Source organism: Cavia porcellus, unplaced genomic scaffold (genome assembly GCF_034190915.1).
Source record: "Cavia porcellus strain 051 isolate PalLab524CR breed Dunkin Hartley unplaced genomic scaffold, mCavPor4.1 scaffold_16, whole genome shotgun sequence".
Classification (NCBI taxonomy): domain Eukaryota; kingdom Metazoa; phylum Chordata; class Mammalia; order Rodentia; family Caviidae; genus Cavia; species Cavia porcellus.
The window spans coordinates 67,128,489-67,149,043 of NW_026947499.1; the positions used below are offsets into that span (position 1 = coordinate 67,128,489).

At 36.2% G+C, this 20,555-nt stretch overlaps 1 protein-coding gene across 3 annotated transcripts in view; it reads right to left on the bottom strand.

Moving 5' to 3' along the window:
• The window catches only part of Col19a1 (collagen type XIX alpha 1 chain), a 305,188-nt gene that overhangs the window by 163,824 nt on the left and 120,809 nt on the right, over positions 1–20,555 (bottom strand). For all 3 annotated transcript variants that reach the window (XM_003478284.5, XM_013142233.3, XM_005007610.4), the window contains 3 exons: positions 14,320–14,373; positions 5,237–5,290; positions 3,115–3,150 (listed from right to left, as the gene is read on the bottom strand). In XM_003478284.5, coding sequence (XP_003478332.3) covers positions 3,115–3,150; positions 5,237–5,290; positions 14,320–14,373 — 144 coding nt within the window. The remainder of the gene's footprint in view (positions 1–3,114; positions 3,151–5,236; positions 5,291–14,319; positions 14,374–20,555) is intronic.

A 20,555-nucleotide genomic window follows, 5' to 3' on the forward strand; every position in this document is an offset into this window, starting at 1 on the left:
CACAATCTTCCATGAAAATCTGCATCAAACAGGAATTGGCCCTGCTTCAGTAACTGAGATTACGTAAGATACAGTTCTATTTCTCTCTGCTTTTTCAAAATTTCATACTAAATAATAGTAAAGTAAAAAATGGAATGAGAGGGAGGTCAAAAGAAGTGCTCAGCCCTATCACCTTAGTTATCCAAGCAGTTCAGCTGTGTATCATCAGAAAGCCTGTGGATTCTATGTACCCGAGTTACCAATGCTTACGTTCTTAAGAAAAAAATCTTTGTTGGACTTGCTAATGACTTGTAAATGTGAAAGAGGAAATCCATCCTTACTAATGAAATAATTAGGATCTAAATATTAAGTATTATTGCCTGGCATCTCCTGGAAGCTCATGAAAGTAGTAACTAGATTATTTTTGATACAAATGTTGATACAATAAGCAATGCTATAATTTATTGTCAAGAATTGAAAACAAGCTGTATAAAGAATTATTGGACATGCTTTCAGGGCATTAGTTCACAAACTCAGCCTACACATAGGAACTGCTTGAGAAAAATTTAAAGTGACTGCTGTTTGAGTCCATCTCTTGAGATTCTGACTTTACTGCCTTCTATTACAGGCTGAAAATTAGCTCTTTGGATGATTTTGATGTGCAATCAGATGGAGAAGTGCTGATCTATGGAACAAGACAGTGAGCTGAAGAAAGAGTATTAAACCCTGTGACTCCAAGTTTGATCCAAAGAGCAGTGGCTTCCAGGAACCAGCTAAAAATGTAGATTTCCAGGCTACACCCTAGACTTACAGGATAAAAATATGCATTTGAATAAGACCCTGAATGATTCCCATACTCGTTAAATTTTGAGATGCATTAAGAAATACTCCCATGACTGGGTTAAATATATTTCTAGCCCTAATTCCTTTCTTTAACCAAGCAGGCTTCAATCTTAATTTAGTTTTACTAGGATTCCTCCCTAATGGAAAGAGATGTTTCTTTATTACTGTACATTAAGTTGGATTTCAGATGAAAGGTAGACTTCTCCAGCAGTCTAAAGGCATTTTCTGAGTGGGAAGCAAGTTTGCTCCGTTATTAGTTACAATGGTTCTCAAGTCTAGCTATGATATTGGATTTACTTGGAGTGCTTTTAAAGTGCACCGGTCCCACATTAGATCTTGTGAACTAGAATTTTCAGGGTATAGTCCCCACATCTGTGCATTTTAAAGCTGTGCAGTAGATTTCAATGTGCAGCTAGTTTTGAGAATAAGTATGGATGAATTCTAAGTCTCCCAGTTCCTCTATATCACTGTCTCATTTAATCCAAAAATAGTGCAGTCAGTCATTTTGGCTTTTAGAAGACTGTTATCAATTACTTCATTTAATAATACATTAACCTGCATTATGAGATCCATTAAATATTTAGTGTATGGTAACTTGCTATTCATTTCAGCTCCTTTTTACTTTATAGGTAACAGCTGATTGTCTATATTAAGGAAGTAATTGCAAGCTTGTAAAATAGTATGGTGATATTAAAATAACACTTATTTTATTTCATTTCATAGTATTTGCACCTTGTTATGTTCTTGGAGAAGTATAAAACTTAGCTGGGGCTGTCTAAATCCATCCCAGCTAACTGGGGCAGAGATCTACAAGGTAGAGATGGGCAGAAATAAATCAGTTGCTATGAAAGATCCACAAAGTACATGTAGTCCATGCAATTTTCTGAATGAAGAGTGAAGGTCACTTTTCAGGGGAGACAATACACAGGTATTGCATAATGGTCTTCAACCAAGAGTTGAAAATGACTCAGAAATCAAATAACTAAGTGAAGTGGCTGAGCATACAACTAATTAGAAAACAGCATTCATCTTGAATAAAATGTGCAAGCATAACTTTAAATCACTGCCGAAAAGTTTTTTTGAAAGAATTTTTGAATCCACAAAGTATAAAAATGGATAATATTCACATAAAATTTCCTCTAAAATAGTTTTTGGTCCCATCTTGAAAAACATAAAGCACAGAATTCTATTACAAATAGAATTTGGTCTTGACCAAGCAGATCTCCTGTCTAGTTCCTCAGATTTTTAAAAAACCTATTAGGAAATATTTGTCCTTTAAGTGATAGTTGCAAAGATTATCTGAATAAAATATTATCCATTTATTTTTTCATAACAGGAATTTCAAGTACAACAATAAGTATGAACGTTGCCAAAATCACATAGCCTTTGAGACACTATGCCTCTCTGATAGGAAACGCTCCATCTGGATCAGCAAAAGACTTCTATAAACCTGACCTTCTGGTATGAACTTGGTCTTTCCATACTGATGACTAAATGTTTAATTTATGTCATTAGATAATATCAACATAAAATCTGAAATACTATTGGCTAAAAATGATTATAGGGTCTTTTTCTTAGACCAAATCCTTAAATTAAATGAGACTCTTTAATGTCCTATGAAGATCTGTAATTGTATTGTATCAAAATACAAAACCATTACATATGTATGATTAAATGCTTAATAAATGACAAGTCATTCAATTGAGAACAATCTGATTGTGTGACTATCATAGATCTTTCTCATAAATCTGTTTCTAAAATACTACCGTCTCCTGATTTATAAATCTTAGTAGCAAAACATAGGCAAATAACAATGGTTTTGAACAGGTGTAGGGAATGTAACAACCAGTTTAAGACATTGCTTTATCCATTAGATGATTAGAGTTTGTTTTGTCATTTTATAGTTTTTATACTAAGTAGAATGGTCTGCATCCATTTACTTTTACTGTACACTTTTTATTAAAAATGTATAATCAAACACTTAAGGGATATAGTTATGACTCATGAATGGTAGAGAAAATTGCAGAGGTTTGATGCTGATTATGGAGTTTTATAGTAACTACCTGTATGACCTCAGGTCAAGCACCTCACTGTAAAGAGCTGATGCCTTATTGTTAAAATATGAAGTTTGAAAAAAATAAAATAAAATATAAAGTTTTGGGGAAAATGTACTTTAAGGTTATTTTCAATGCTTGTAATACTCTGAATTAAATTCTAGTTTAGACATGATACAATATGAATAATAAATAGGATAACATATACATGTTGAAGTTTGCTTTCAAGAATACTTACTGTTAAGGCTGGTGGTCCTGGAGGTCCCATATCTCCCTAAAATAGATGACAGAAAAATTAAAATTATCACTAGCCCCCTTCTGCATATTACTGGTAAGTTTCTGAGTGAACAGAAGCAATATCTGTCAATAAACCTTGAAGGACAGAATATAGTTTGTTTTGATAAAAGTCTATGCATATGCACAATAAGAAATTTAGTATATGCCTTTCAGCTTTTGTGATATAAAAATTGTCTTTGCACTTTTGTGCTTTTTGCAATAGTATAACTTGTTTTGAAAAGCCAAAACAATCTTATTTGCTCTTCTTTTGACTACTAATCCAAAATTAGAAAAGAAATCTTTTCAAATATGGTTACTTGCCAAGAGAGCAGCTGGGAAGTGTTACAGTCACAGATAATTTTTCTGACAAAGTTAGGATGAGGCTCAGCAGAAATAATAAATGGATCTCCCCACTTCATGCCTCGCAGCTGCAAGGAATGGTTCCCATGACCTCGCCTAAGCTCTGCTGAGTTGGCATTGTCTTTGCCATCAACTGGAAGAGGCTTTGCCAATATTGATATATTTTCAAATGCTGAAATTGCTTTGCTGATCCATGTTACTACAAATTCCTAGGTATTATGTTGACAAACTATTCAAAATCTTTATAAATGGCTAAAGGTTCTCTATTTTCTAATTTCTTTGTCACTTCTATGATCTGTTGTCTTAGGAACTCTATTGTATCAGCACTCTGTAACTAAGATCCAGCATCATGGCCATGGTTCTTGTACAGTTGAAAATTATGGAGCTCATATCATTATACTTTACTATTGAGAGTATCTTTAGGATTTTTCTCATCAAATTTAGCTGCCTCAAAAGTAAAGATACAGCGATGCACATTATTTTTTGGAATAACTGAATTAAAAATAATCAACAATTGCTTAGGTACATATCTATAGTTTAAATAACTGTTAAGGAACACCAGTATAGCTTAAATCAGTTACAAGATTTGTAAGATCACTTTTTTTTTTTTTTTTTTGTCTTTTTCCTTTTTATCGGTACCGGGGATCACACTCACAACTGCCTGCTTTGCAAGGCAGGCGCTTATGCCGCTGAGCTAAATCCCCAGCCCCTGTAAGATCACTTTTAAGGTACAGATAATATTTAAAACTGACAAGAATTTTTAAATTGTTGAGAAGGGAGAACAAAATACAGTGCAACGCATACATGCATACACAAATTCCGTTACATTGGGGTCACCTGATAACCTTATTTGACATGCCTTCTTTTTGACAATGCATGCATTTTATTATATTTCCATCTTAAAACACTGTCAGTTATGTAAATGAGCAGACTAGGGCTATATCTTCAACACAATACAAGCAGATTTAGCTCAATGCACAAGAGGTTTTATAAGCCTCCCTCCTTCACTTTCATAACTTTTTCCTTATGCATCTTTCTTCACTCATCCAAAGCATATTTGACACCACATCATATATTACATATATTAGTACAACCAACTAGCTCATTTCTGAAATGAGTGATGTTGTGAATTAACAACTTAGTTCTTAATGTCTAATGCTTGGTGAATACTAAATTCTAAATATCCTTGAGGTCCTGGAGCTCAAAATGTAGCTTGACTCTAAAAAATCTAGCCATGAAATTATATTATTGCCAAAGAGAACACAGTAAGTCAAGGTAACTCTTGCTTTTATTTTTGAATTCCCAACTAGTCTTTTTAAGGTTGCTACCAATATACCATCATAAAACAGCACGTGGGAAAAAGTGAAGGGAAATTCAGCATTTAGACAAAGACTTTGACACAGAGTTAGCCCCTTCACCTAACAAAGTCCCCGCTTCCTCATTACAGGGGCAGGTCTGTAGCTGAGTTAGCCCACGCAAGACACCTTTGCTAATTTAGTGACTGAATATTTCATGTTGTTAGGCCCAGGTGTGAAAGCTCTAAACACAAGTTGATGTCAACTAACAGCAGTGCATTTAGTTTCTTCAAACTAATTAATGAACCAAAAGCCTCTTCTTGTTCAGATGCTTCACTGGCTTCTAAAACACTTTTGGCAATTAGATAGTATTGGCAAGAAGTTTTGCAGTTTTCTTAAGATTGTCATATTTTTGGTTAAAAATATTACCTTTTCTCCTTTTGGGCCAGGTGGACCACGAGGACCTAAGTCACCTTTCATACCCTGTAAAAAAGAATATAACCACTATGACTTTTATAAACAGTTCAATGAAAACTTTGATTTATAAAAAGTCATTAGTGACAAAATATATCATAATTTGCTTAACTCCCAAATTCTATTCTTCCTTTTGTAGCATACAGAGGAATAAAGACAACCGGCACTAAAATGATCAGCACCATCTGCACCATGGTGGTACAGATACATTAAATCAGTGTGAGTCCTCAGTACTGCATATTTGTGCAACTTTGCTTCCTGCTAAAATTACATTAATTCACCATCTGGGAGAACATCATTTAGATCTATACGAGCTTTTAAGTATCCACTTTGGATTAAATTTGTGGGTGTTGTAAATACCTCTGATTTGGCATTGATTGGCCCTTATAGAGCTTGCCAAAAAATTCAAGAGTTAAATCAACAATATTTTTATGTCTCTATCAAGAAATGTAACTGTGGGAGGAAAAGGAACAAAGGGTCCAGAAAAAGCACACTGCCATTCACCCCCCCCCCCAATTCTGTACTTCTCCTTGCTTTGAATACACCTGATTTAGGAAATACTAATATGAGAATAGTGTACCAGATATAATTTAATTTTCACTCCTCCTTTCCCTATCAATATTTAAAAATACACTGGAGCACAACACTGGAGCTAAAATGTGATCTCTTTCCTGTCTTAAAGTATGCCTTAGTTTCCTAATTCATTTTTTCCTTTAACCTGGGCTTATAATATTATCAAGTGGAACTATATGAGGCACAGACAGAATATCAGGTAGATATTTTCATGAGTCCTCTGGAATCTTGGGTGTTTTAATGGGTATTTAGTTGATCTGACTGAGAAATGACAGCTTTTGTAAACACAACAGGTTTCATGGGAGATCAGTTCTACAGCAGAATATGTTCACAGTCCAAATATAATCAAAGGTAGATAGACATATCCTGACTGTAACTAGGGAATGGTATCACCCTCCATTGTTAATTGAGCACACTGGATGAGAGAAGAACATTAATGGAAAAACAAGGCATTCTAAAGCATACACAGTAAGGCTCGGTGTCCTGCTGTTTCAAGCTGAAGGGTTCAGCTATCACTACGCTGGCATTTTGTAGGGGAATAAATAATGTCAAATACCAGCACCTGTAGTTACTCAATACAGAGCCAATGATGACCTGAAGGAGACAAAAGAAATTGGATATTTAGGAATAATCTTGTTTCAGAGAGAATGTGAACTGCGGTCTTATATATTAAGAAAAACATTTTAGTGGCTGACAGTAAGATCTAACTGACAAAAAACATTCTTTGTAGTTGCACTGATGTTTTCATAGGTATAAGTCATGGCTGTATTGTTCTGGAATCATTTTTAAATATTTATAGGGAAAGGAGGGGAAGAAATTAAATTATATCTGGTACACTATTCTCATATTAGTATTTCCTAAATCAAGTGTATTCAAAGCAAAAAGTACAGAATTGGGGGGGGGTGAATGGCAATATGCTTTTGCTGTAACACATTTTTAAGAATTTAAACTTTAGGGGTTGAGGATTTAGCTCTGCAGCAGGTCATGAGTTTGATCCCCCCAAAAAAGAATTTAAACTTTAGTCACACATTATAATGTAACTGTTTTAAAATAGCTTTGGTTAGAATTCAGAACATATATTTTTAGGGAGCAAGAGTGGAAGTGGAAAAGGTTTGATAACTGATCTGGCAAGCAGCAGGATGTACTGCCACGAGCGAGTACGTGGCTGGTGGGCTGCGAAGGTAGCCATGGAAAGGACCCTTGCTAGGCTTAAGTAGCTGCCTCTGAGTTTATTCCTCTACTCTCTTCTACTGTTCTTCTATACAGAGAACAGGTGGACATGAAAAAGGACCTTCAGGTCCCTATACAACAAAAATTATTAAATATCTATAAACACAAATGATTAACTAAACTCCTCATATAAACATGTGAATGTGAAAAAATATTTCAGTAAGCAAGAGAACTGTAAACGCAACATTTGGTAAATGGTTAGCCTTGGAGCAGGGGTGGGTTAGAGAGATAGTGACATGGAGATTCTAGGGCGAGGATGATTTCTAGTTCTTCCACTGAGCTCTGGATTCCGTGGTGTTCCATGACTCAGAGCCATTATTCACAGACATACAGTATTTTATAGCCATGAAATAATATATTTTAAAAGATTTCTGCCTGATAAGTTAACTCCAACTCTAAGGTCTAAGGAAAAGACATTGGTAGGCAAGTCAGCTCACTCTGTTGTGTTCAGTCAGCTGTAACAGGAGAGGGGTGAAGAGATTCGATAACCAAATACAGGATTGGAACACTGGGGAGAACTGTGGAAGTGCACAGTAAGTTGAAAGGAACCATTCCCAGGGATGCCTAGACACTGGAGGAGTTCAAGACGTGGGAAATGTGGAGTTCAGGAAAGGAAGCAGAAAAATGGCATCTTACACACAAACTGCGGTAGTTTATTTAGACAACCCCACAAAATGGGCAGAAACAATAGCTGTTTTGAAGAGTTATCTTGACAATCGTATGTTATAAAAACACTATGTGGCAGGCTCTTAACAAGTGTTGCTTTTATTCTTTAGGTACAAGTGTAGGGATGATTAATAGTTCTTTCTGTTCTGCCTTATACTCGGATTGATGGATATGTACCAACTGTGCTTTTACTCCAGAGGATAAAATGCAATTCAGAACTCCTGGATTCACTAAGCTTCTCCTGAAGGACACCCATGTAACTCATGTCCTCTTGTAATAAAGTACAATGTTGTTAGGGCCATGGCATCAGAATAGGCTTGGAGAAACGCGACCTTTCTTTAAGGGCAGTTTTTCTCTTCCTGTTACCCTGGTGCTATCATCGAATGGCTACAGAGTGCTGGGGAGGGAGGGGGAGACACAGTACTCACTAAAACACAAAAAGCACCAAATGGAACTGACGCTGAATCTAAGGCTGAATAAGATGAATATCTGATACGAAGGCTGTCATGTCTATAAAGATTCTCAAATACATAGCAGTTGACTCCACACACGATGTCAGCATGGAAGCTGGCCAACAGTGTTACAACTGGAATTACAAAGCAAGCAAACTATGAAGTTTTCAGTGACAAGCCTATTGCTAGCAAGATGTAACATCTTTTTCTAGCAATTTTTATTTTTATTAGTACATGTTTACAGTACATAATACTCACATCCCTTGCAGGGACTTGGTACATGTCCATAACATCTTAATTCTTTTTCTAAACTCTTCCCCTTTCCTCCCTCTGCCCTCCCTCCATATGATGCCCCTTTTATTTGAGAAAGATCTCCCTATGCCCTATTACCTTTTATTTTTCTCTTTATTTATATTTTGCAATTTCTCATCTTTAAAAATCAGGTAACACAAAATAATGATTTGCTAAAACTTTATCTCAATAATTATTCTTTTTTCAAGCTTCCACTGACTGTATCTCAATTCCTAGCAATGGTAATAGGGGTCACTAATTGGTTTTTTTTATATTTCAATACTTCTGTATTTAGTAGTACGGGTCACACTGGTATGAGATTAACATGATTATTTTAGAAACATCAGATGCTATCATTCTGATAAGGGATGTTTGGAAGGCCATAATAAAGATGCAGAGGAGACTAAACTCAAGATTGAAATCTACTTTTCCAAGATTATACAATTCTACAAAAACAAATCAATGAAAAGATCTCTTATCTATTAGGGACAAATATGCTTTTTACTTAACCCAGTTTATAAGAGCAGGGAATGTTGTATTGCTCTTACTATATGTGAGACACTGTTAAATGCTTTATGTGTGATAGCCTCATTGGTCCTGCCCCCTCCCCAAAAATGAAAGGTGAATACTAGTAATGTCTTTTTGTGCAAACAAAGAGACAGAGATGATAAATACTGTGTACTCCAGCTTAGTAACAGAGCAAGCATTCAAACGTAGATAGTCTGGCTTTGAAAGTCACAATAATAAGTTTATAACACTCCTCTCAAATCTCTTTGAAAATACCATTGTTGAATGTAGCTTATATTTGGCTACAATAAAAACATTTAAATATATGTTAGAATATGCACAAAAATGAGGTATTACATTTCAAAGGATAAGTTCTAGCAATTTAATTTTTGACAATTTCAATATACATTTGGAATACACCATTTAAACTGTAAGGAAAGCATGTTCATTAGTACCGTGGACATCAACCCAAAGTTTACATGTACACACACAGAGCCAAGGATGTATTTGGAAAGGCAGAAGAGCAGTTTGTTGTCCCAACGACTAGGGACCATCACCAGCACTTAATACTGGTTGGGAAGCCTGCAGAATGTCAGTCCAATAAGGTAAAGAACTATCTTGTTCCACATGCCGACAGCACTCTGCAAGGAAAGACTGAAATAGGGTATCCTTCCCTTTAAATTAAAGTCTGTACACTTCAACAAGATGCAACTATTTCCAAGATGATAATATGTAATCTATTAACAGGTGATTTCTTACTGTTATGTTTTTTTTGTAGTTCTGTATTATGTGTAACCTTACACTGCTTTGTTTTGTTTTGTGTTTTTCTCTTTTTCCTCTTAAAAAAAAAAAAAAAAAAAAAAGATGCAACCCCAGACATTCAGTTCACCAAAGGCAAGGGAAGGGGACAGTGAGGTGGGACAATCCAAAGGTCTTTCACCTCACCTTTCTGAAATAGAAACAACAAAGCAACTGAATGAGGCTCTGGGAAAAAAATCAAATCAGAAATAACTTCTCAAATAAGTGCAGAGATGGTGTTCACAATAAAGACTATGCCTAGTGACTCTAGAGAAGATACACAGAAAAAATAAATGAGCTTACGAAAGTTATGGAAGCCATAAATGCCCAGCATAGGAAAGAAATGGAATCCATTAAGCAGATTCCAGCAGCTATTCAGAAGAATAAATTAAAGTCTAAAATGTTTCTCCAAGGGCAGTAAGCCCATTTTAGGGGGAAGTTGGCATAGAAAGAATTATTATAAGATACACTGATATCTAAATATGAGGTATGACAAAATATATTAAGGTGAATGCTTAAATTCATTATGGTAAAAGACACATTATCATTAATTCTTCTCAAAATATCTGCCCTCTTTTTGAATACATTTCCCCCATCATTCTTGCTTTTAAGTTTATTGGTACAATTTAGGTATATATACTGGCCACAATCATGGTAGGGAATTTGTGTCTGTACATGGTATTCAGCCATCAATCTTGGCAATGTACCTTTTACTGTAATAGTTTAATATTCATGTTATTTTTTTTTTTCGTTTTTATCAGTACCAGGGATCGAACTCATGACTGCCTGCTTGCAAGGCAGGCGCTTATGCCACTGAGCTAAATCCCCAGCTCCCATTCACCATATTTTTCACCAAGACTGGTTTAGTATTCACCATATTTTTCGATCATCCCTTATAGACTATGACAATAAAGACTGTAGAAAAGAAGGTTGCTTGAATTCATTCAGAACAAACATCAAATCATTGTAGCTTACTGTGATTTAGAAAGAGGCTTTGGAGTGAGCTGGCCTCCTGAGACTAACCACTATGCATTCTAGTACAATACTCTTGAAACTGCAATACCCATGACCTCAATTCAGATGGAAATAGTCACACTAATAACCTTCTTTTCCTAAAAATCCTGTGCTTCTTGCCAGATGAACTGTCATAGATGCTGAGTCACTTCAATTTATAAGGTCAGTTTTTTTAAGCATTGAAAAATAGGCAGTGATGCCTGGCATGATTTAATGGGAAAGTCAGACTTTTCAGTCAAACATTTAGGGTGAAAGGCTGATTTCACTATGTTTTAAAATGAAGTTGCTTCAGTTTCCAAGTCTCTGTTTGTTACCCCTACAAAGAGTAAAATGATGCCGCTGTTTTATTTATTCAATAAAGCTTCAAAGGGACTAATTTTCACTTATTTGTGAAAACAGCTTAGGAGCTATTACCACAATGTCACCACCAAAGGGCACTGGATGTTTACTTCTAGTGGTAGCTAGGAGAGAGGGGAGAAGTTTCTGTATTTTTTTTCTTATTTCTTGGTCATGACTTCTGAGTATCTTTGGCAAAATTAAGGAAAGGAAAATAATACCATCTACACATTAAGTAATCAGGAAACAAAAATTAATGTTCTTTGTCATCTTTTATGGTGTTCTTAACAAGCTTCATTAAGCAATTATGGTGCTGAAGAAATGGCACCTCTGTGATGGGACTTACAGAGGGCTCCTGTAGGACCCTCCTGAGGAGAAAGGTCACATCCTAACAGGCTACATACTCCCTCAGAAAGTCTGTTCTCCGGGGATTTGAAGCTCAGGCAGTGCTGCTAGAACATTTGGACCTGTACTAGGTACTCCTGTATGTATATCAGGTAATTCCAAAATGCTAATTACTTTACTTTCAGACAATCTAAGAAAAACTCCCAAATTTCTAAATTTCAGTTTTAGTCAAATGTTTTGGCAAATTTCTATGTCTCTATTTAAGCACTTTTTTTATGAACTAAAAATCTTTGTTTTGCTTATCTATGTTCAGATCCCCAAGTATAGAGCTTTGTTATCCTTTGCAAAATTATGAATCATTTCTTTGGATGCTCTTACATTTCTCACAAGTTGTCATGATTTAGATTTTTAAAAATGCCTCCCCAATTCTTATGTCTTTGGAAGGTGATTGGATTATGGAGCTGCTATACTTATCAGTGGATCAGTCCAATGAAGAGTTCAAAGCTCATCAGAAGTGGGTCCTGGTTGGATGGGATGGGTTACTAGGGTGTGATATGGAAGGTGCATTCTTATCCCAGAAGCTCCATTCCCTGCTTCCCGACTGCTATGGGCTGAGAAGTTTTCCTCTGCCAAGCCCTTCCACCATGCTGTTTCTGATTTGGAGCTAACTGACGATGGACTGAATCCTTTGAAGCAGTAAACCAAAAATAAACCTCTACTTCTTTAAATTGCAGGTGTTGGATATTTGTCTCAATGACCAGAAAGTGACAAATACTCAAGCTAATATTCTTTTCATAATGATCTAAACATTGAAATATTTTTGAAATGTCAAATTATATATATTTTACCTCTATAACATCACTCTCTGCACCATCCCTTAGGGTGTCATCCAAGTTTAGGCTATCTTTAATTGTACTTTATTACAATAAACTGCTCAGTTTATCAAATTAAAATTCAAAGAATTGTTACTGAAAACCTACCCTACACTAAGTACCAGCAATTCTAACAGAGTCTTTGCTTTCATGGAGAGGACAACAGAAAGAACAGCAAACCCAGACTATTAATGTAGAACTCACCATAGAATGGCTTCATTTAAACACTGCCTGAACCATATTTCCCCTCTGTTCATAGCAGGATAAGTGCCCTCACATCCAGTTTGCAAATCTTTGCCCTGTCTCTGCCTTATTCTGGTTTACAGTGCCTCAAACATGGCCTGGATTCAAAAAACCTGAATGATTGCTTCACATCTAATCATACTTTTCAAGTCTGTAATCTTAATGTTTCTCTGTATCCAGGATGGGGACGAGGACCTTAGAAACCATTCTATTCCTTTACAAACTCTAGCAACATAATGAGGACAAGACAAGGCCTCCAGACCCTGCATTCATGCCCCATGGGGCATCATAATGGGAGGAGCAGCCTGGGACATGCTCTGTTTAAATATGAGTGTTCAGGTGGCAGAGAAGACGCAGACCTCTCCACGCACAGGACATGGGTGCACAGCCCACTCTCAGGCAGAAGAAACTCACTTCAAATAGAGAGGAACATGAATGAGGGGCCTAGTGAAGACAGTTACGGTGCTTCCTGGGAAGTAAGGAGGAATAGAACTGTGTACATGTGCATGTGTGTTGGGTTAGTACTGTTAACTACTGGGGTTCACTCCTGGGGTGTTTTCTCCTGGAGAACCCTCTCCCCCAAGGATCCTTTCTGCTTCCTCCACAGATTAGACTTCAGTTTCCATTTACACTGTAGTGATTTACTCATACAGACATTTTTGCAGCACCTCTTGGGGGAGAGGCCTGAACACAGCAGCGCATACTGTTTTCTTGTTCTTTTATGTATAAAGCGGTCGTGTGACCTTTAGATCCTTTTAAAAAAATGATTCATGTAAGTGAGAAAAAGAACCTGAGGGGAAAATAACTCATTTTGGGCCGTTCCTCCTTTGCTACATTTGGCATAAGCACAGCAAATGCTGAGTTTGGTGAGCTGAAATAAGGTCACATTTCAGAGGAAAACTCAGACTTGGCTATTTTAGAATTAGTTTCAGCCTAAGAGCTGGAATGATATTCTAGCTAGGAAGAGGGATAATTATCCTGGGGGGACAGGCAAGTAGATGCTGGGGGTCAAGGATGTGACTGATGGAGGCATTTCTCAGGTGAATGGAGGAGCTAGTGATTGAGATGGTCGTACCTTGGGACTCGGCTGTGTTGGAACGCATCCAGTTTGATTATGACATGCTGTGAAAACATTGTCCCAGGACACACCGTTTGCTTGATACTCAATGTGCAAGCTAGAATTTGTCCATGATAACTGCCCTGTGAGTGGTTAGCCTCTCCAGCAAAACCACCTGCTTGGTCCTTGCAGTTTGGGGTACTTACCACACCTTCCACAAGAACTAATCATGAGCACTCAGGTGCCACTGTAGCTTTCCTTCCTTTTCGTTATGTTAATCTAAGCATTGCAGACCTCTGCCTCCAATGCCATTTGGGGAGAGATGGAAGAGAAATCACCCACCCAGGACAGAATATGATGTGTGTAAGAAAGAAGAGAGAAAGGAAGACTTTTTTTTTCAAAGCAACTCAAAACAGCAAGGAAGAAAAGGTTGTTAAGGGTAAGCACAAATACAAAATTTAAAGCCAAAAGAAAAAATACACAATGAAACTAAAAACAGTATGCTGCTAAGATGTCATGTAAAAGAAAACTGTCTTGATTCTTAACTTTGTTTTATTGTAGCTAGTTCTGCCAAGATAGTCAGATCTTAATAGCAGTAGATATTTCAGCAGCAAAATGTAAACAGACTACTAGGAAAAAAAGACTTAGACTTACATCTTGTCCCTTAGGGCCAGCCAGACCTGAGTCTCCTTTGGCTCCTTGTTCACCCTGGAAAGAAACAATTTATACAATGAAAAATGCTGTGTCTGAAAACTTTTACTGAGAAAAAGCAGGAGAGTTACATTGTTTAGATATTTATAACAAAGTGATTACTTTGTTAATCCCTTGAAAGAAACATTTATTAAAAGACAATTCTGAGTCCTAAACCAAAGAGAGCTTAAAGGTTCAAAGAAAAGCTTCATAAAATGATTAAAGGGTAGAAATAGGACATGATTATTTATTTTGTCCTATAAGCAACAAAGAACTTTCTTGAAGTGATTTGTCGATATATATCAAGCATCTTAAATCTGTCCATTTCATTTGGTCCAGTGATTTCATTTCTAAGAATGTGCCCTAAGGAAATAATCAGAGATGAAAAGCTTAAGCCACTAATATGTAAAGTGCATTGAGGTTTTAGGAATAAAAAAAAAATCCTGTATGTCCCGTGATAAGGTATGGTGTGTAGCTATAATCAGTGACCTATGATGCAGCCGTTAAAATAATGTTCATGAGTTTTATTTTATCCTGTAGGAAAATTCTGATATAAAAAGCAAAGTAAAATTAATGAATTGGTAGATTCAGTGAGTAAATGTTAACCAGTACTTAGTATTACCATGTAAAAAACAATAGATCTTCACTTATCCCACTGAGGATGATACAAACCCACAGTAATGTGTATACTTGTTTGATTTTCATCCAAAAGGTACATGTACATTTATTGGCATGCCCTGGATATCTATGGCACAATGCAATTTCTTAAAATATGCCTGTCTGGCTGTTTATCTATCTGCGTATTTACCTGCACATCTGTTTGCCTGTGGATCTTAAACACAATAATGGAAGAAAACAAACAAAAAGAATAAAGTGTTTACTCCAGGGCTTAATCTTAGCCTTTTGTTTTGCTTTAGTCTTCAAGTTTTTTTTTTCATTTTTTTCTATCAATAAACATGTAGTACCTGTACAATTAGTAAAGAGTTTAAAAATAAAACAATGTATCATGTATAAAATAAATTGAACCAAGCCTGACCCTAGGTATGTGTGGACATGTGAGTAGGATGTAATCCTTCTTTATGCCATGAAGGTGATTTTCCTTTCCTTGTTTATACTGTTTGTTATTTTACTTGTTTTTTTTTTTTACAATGACAATTGTTTTTTCAATGACAACTGTGATATTTTTACTTGCAAAAATATTAAAGAAAAGCAAATATCTAATTTTGAGTATAGACATTAAATATAGAAGTAATCTACAAACAGGAATCTATGCACATAATCAGAATCATCTATGAATATTCGTTATTACTAGAAGGAAAACATTTTAAATGAAGTAAAAATAACTGAATCACTGGAATATATACACACATTAAGACAAAGATTCATGCGTCATACTCAGTAACACAGGTTCAAAGTAAGATGAAACAGGATTTCAAACTAAAAATGGAAGATGAGTTACTTGAAAGTGGTGGTGTCTAATACACAGCTACTATCTACATCTGCCTGCTTAAATAATGGCCAATGATAAGTAATGAAAACATCGACTTGAAAACCTCAGTTTCTCAATTGTCTTAGCCACGTTTCAAGTTGTCAACAGTGCCCACCATATTGAATTGTGCAGACTAGAGTATTTCTATCCTCAAAGAAAATTCATTGAACAGTGGTGATATAAAGGGGACCGTGTTAGACAGACAGCAAAGAGCTGGGGGTAGAGGTCAGGGGCACAGTATGCCCAGTATGGCTGAGTCCTGGATCTGACGCAAAAGAGGAGGGGAAAGGGAGGGAAGGAAGAAGAGAGAATAGATACAACATAATAATAATCAAGTGCGTGAGTACATACAGAAGAACTACCTACCTAGTTAAAAAATCACAATAAACACAGTGTTTAGATGTTGGCCTAAAAGTGTTTAACACAAGTTAATAAAATGAAGTCAATTTTAACACAAGAGACATCCACAGATAGCACTAAATTTCAGAACAAAGACAATCTCTATGCAAAACAATGGTTCTAGCTGGGAGCGACAGTGCTCGCCTGTCATCTCAGCAGCACTGTGGAAGGCTGGGCAGGAGTACCACAAGTCTGAGCCTAGCCTGGGTAAATCAACAAGACCTTGTCTCAAAATAAAAAAATAAAAAATACAAAAGGGCTGTGGATGTTACTTAGTATGAAGGACCCGTGTTCAACACTCAGTAACACAAGAAAAAATTTTTTCCTGAGCTAGGGGTATAGCTCAGTGGCAGAGCATGTGTGCTAAGTATGTGGTTCAATCTCCAAGGCTGGGGAGTGCCAAACTAAAAAATAACATAAAACAAAAATAATGGTTTCCATAAATGGAAAAAATAAGCGTATCTGCCTACAAAGAAACCTGCAAGCTTTATTTTTATTTTTATTTTTTGGCAAAGTCAGACAATAAACACAGAGCACAGAGCTGGCACTCTGATGGGCCCATGCTGTGTGCCAAGGGGTGACAGTCAAGCGGTGTGTTTCTTCTCTCACCTCTGTCACACCCCTACTTCAAACTGATCCTTAGCAAAATTCTGCGATGGATTTCAAAACTGCAATTTTCAATAGTACAAGTGAAAAGGAATTATTGAGGTTCATTGAAAACAAGACACTATCTTTATCAAACACTTCTATGTTTACTTTGTCCCAGGCACTGCTGTGGGTGCCCTAACATCCATGTCACCTTGGGATAAAGATCACAAGCCTCCTTTGCCACACGAGGAAACTGAACACACTGTGCAGCCTGTCCTAGGTTTCTGCTTCAGCTGACACAATGTAATGCAGAAGCTGTGCTCTAAAGCTAGGATGCCGGGAGCTTTTAAAACAGACTGGGCATCCCTGAAAATGTGGTGCACCTGGGTTTCTTCTAAGGGAAGCAAACTCTCTTAAAATGCCTTTTAGTGCAGGAAATAGAAATACTGGCTGGGTAATATTATTATTGGCAGAGTATGGAACTGCCAGAAGAATGGTACCTACTGAATATCTGTCTGTCCATCTGTGGTCCATCTATCCATCCATCCATACACTGATCCACACACTCACCAAGTCTTCTAATCTTAGAGCTACTGACAATTCTTTGTTGTGGGGGCTGCCCATACACTATAGGGTATCTAGCATCAAGTTTGTCTCCCAGTCCGTAAAGACCTGTAGCTATGCTCTCCTGTACCCTTGTAAATAAAAGGGTCTACAGACACTTAAGTGTCTCCTAGAGGGTCAACTTACTTCTAGTTCAGAATCACTGGTATGTACATATGTGATATGTGAAAGATATGTAACAGATTCATGGTATGATATGTTACAAGTGACAAAAAACTACTGTTAAAAAAACCTCCAGGAAATAAAACATATAGTCTTTGATTTAACTCTGAAGAGATTAAAGAGCCAATTTAAAAACACAAAAGAACAAGAAATGTAGGTTAACATAGTTTAGAGTTCATGGTAGATAACCCATCTCTACAGATGGAAAAAAATTCAGGAGAGGAAAAGTAGTGTATTTGACAAAATAGTAACATAAATCCATAAGGCAAAATGTTATAAACTAAAAGGCAGATAATAATTTGGGAAAAATATATGATGGTTTAATAGTTAACAGCATTTATATGCAAAATTTTTAATCATTCTTAAGACAAAATAATAACATTCCAACCTAGAGTTGCAAATATCTAGCAATTTACATTAAGAAGCATAAAAGATTTTTTCCCTTAATTAAAAAAATAAAAAATACATAATTTTTTAAAAAAGGGGGATATTGAGATAAAAGAGTACATAACAACATAACAATACAGGTCAAAGAATAACAATTTCAGCAACCTATGCTTCATCACAAGATAACCCGACTTAATAGTAGTTACCATAGTGTCTCTTTCCTTGAACTATTTGAGTGTAACTTTGTATACTATGGCTTCAAACATATCAAGGCAATGTGAAACCATTCAAGAGGATGAAAGTATTACAGGGTATTTAGAACCAGCTAACGGAAAACACACAATGGTTCCTTAATTAGCAGGATGTATTATAGTAACTTTTTTGATTTCCTATTAACTCGATTTGAAGCCCTGTATTGCTCCCACCATCTTGTTTTGACTGATTTTACTCTGTTTTGTTCTGTTTGATAGTATCAAGTTTGAGGGCAACTACTTTGAAGGCCTACAGTAACATTCACTCTGATGCCCATTCTGGTTTGACTATTATCTCTTTTGAAGTCCTGTAATGTCTCCAATGTTTAGGTTTATTGGTCTTGTTCTGTACTGTTTTGTTCAATTTTATTATACCTGATGATATAGGCAATTCTTTTTAAGGTAGCAAGAGGCATTATGGTAACCATTGGTGATCACCTTGTACTCTGTTTTTACATCATGTACTATGCCCATCCTTTGTTTTGACTGACTGCTTTGTTTTGTCATATTTAGTTTTATTCTCTTCCAAAGAAAAGTAATAAGAACTATGGGAGTAATAAAACACAAAATGTGTAAATGTTGTTGTAAAAAAGAGAGGAAAGAAAGTGCTCTAAAGGATACAACTGCAAGTGTGTTTAGGTGTGTTAAGATAGATGACCATAGTACTAAGTTTTTGTTGGATTATTGAACACAACTGTTTGCAGTCTCACTGTTTGAATGTCCATTTTGTATGCTTTAATCCTGTAACTTGAACAACTATTTCTAAGATGACAATATGTAATCTATTAACTAGTGATTTCTTGCTGTTTATTTTTTTTTGAAATTCTGTATTACTTGTACCCTTATACTGTTTTGTTGTTTTTTCTCCTTTAAATAAAATAAAAAAGAAGCATAAAAGAAATGCCAAATGACAACATAAATTTAACTGGTACTAATTTATCAGGTTATTTTCTGAGACTAGATGGTCTGTAAGGCATCTCCATTGTAAAATCTATCCTTCCTCGTAAAGAGCAGTGGGGCTCTACATCCAGACAGGGGGAAGATATATTCAAGTGCTGCTGTTCCTTTCTTTCCACTGAAAAGAAAATTAAATAAGAACAAAATTGCAGCATTAAAAATTTAAACTAGAAGAAAACGTATTTGACATCAGAAGTTGTTAGAAAGTAAAGCACATTTAGATTGCCTCTTGATGTTTAAATAATTTCAAATGGAAAAAAGATTCAAACACAAAACCAACAGAACATCTCTGGAAGTTTTTTTTAATATAAATATATTAAGTCCTTCTAATCTAAGGAAAACTTAAATGCAGTCTTAACAAAAGAGGAGAGAATACGTGGGAAATAATTTGTTTAAGATTTTACACATCTTTCGTAAAACTAACTTAAACACTACCAAAATTTAATGACCTTCAAATAAATAGCCTGCTGTTAAGACGCTGCCTCTGGCTTTATTCATCAGGGAAATCCTGTGATGGCAGCCCTGTCGGTCTCCACTGCCTTCCATGATCTCCCCAACTGCTTCTGACCACCACACCAAACACTCTTGGTATATTCTCTTTCTGATGGAACAAACCCCAAGGAATCCAATGTCCACCTTCTTTCTTGTCCAAGTCATTAAGTATTCCTAGAGAAAATGATACTGGCCCATCATGAGTTCACAACCACTAACTGCATTTTAATTCCTTAAGCCGCACTATTCTTCTCAAATCCTTGGTATCACGGCTCCTGCTCTTACTCCTCAGATAACCCTCCTTCCCACAGAGAAAATACAAGCTGTCAAGCGAGACTTCCATTCATGCCATGAAATCTCCACATTCATTCACACCATAATATCCCTTTTTTTTCTAACACAAAGGAGGAAGAAATGCCCCATCTTTTTTTTTCATGGCACTGTGTTTAATAAAAGTATGTTTCCTCTGCTGAATCTTTTTATTCCTGTCTTTCCAGCCACAAACTTGCTGTTGAAACTAGTGTTCAACAAAAGTTTTGCATTTTCATTTGCTGGCATTTCCTACCCTATAGGCTTTTTTTTTTTTTTTTAAGATAAACCTCTGGGTGCAGGTTCCCCTGCTCCTATGTGCATCCCAGCACCTCCTGCCCACCCTGCAGTCTGCTCCACACTGACTTGTGTCCTAGTTGCTCCTAGCAATGGCTCACAGCTGACACAGGGGTCCCTGTTGGGTATTTTAGTCTCTTTCTCCCCTGACCTATCAGTAGCATTTGGTATCTTTATTACCAGCTCCCTGCTAGAAATTCTTCCTGAGGCTCTACTTCTTTGGATTCTATTCTTCTTCTATAGCC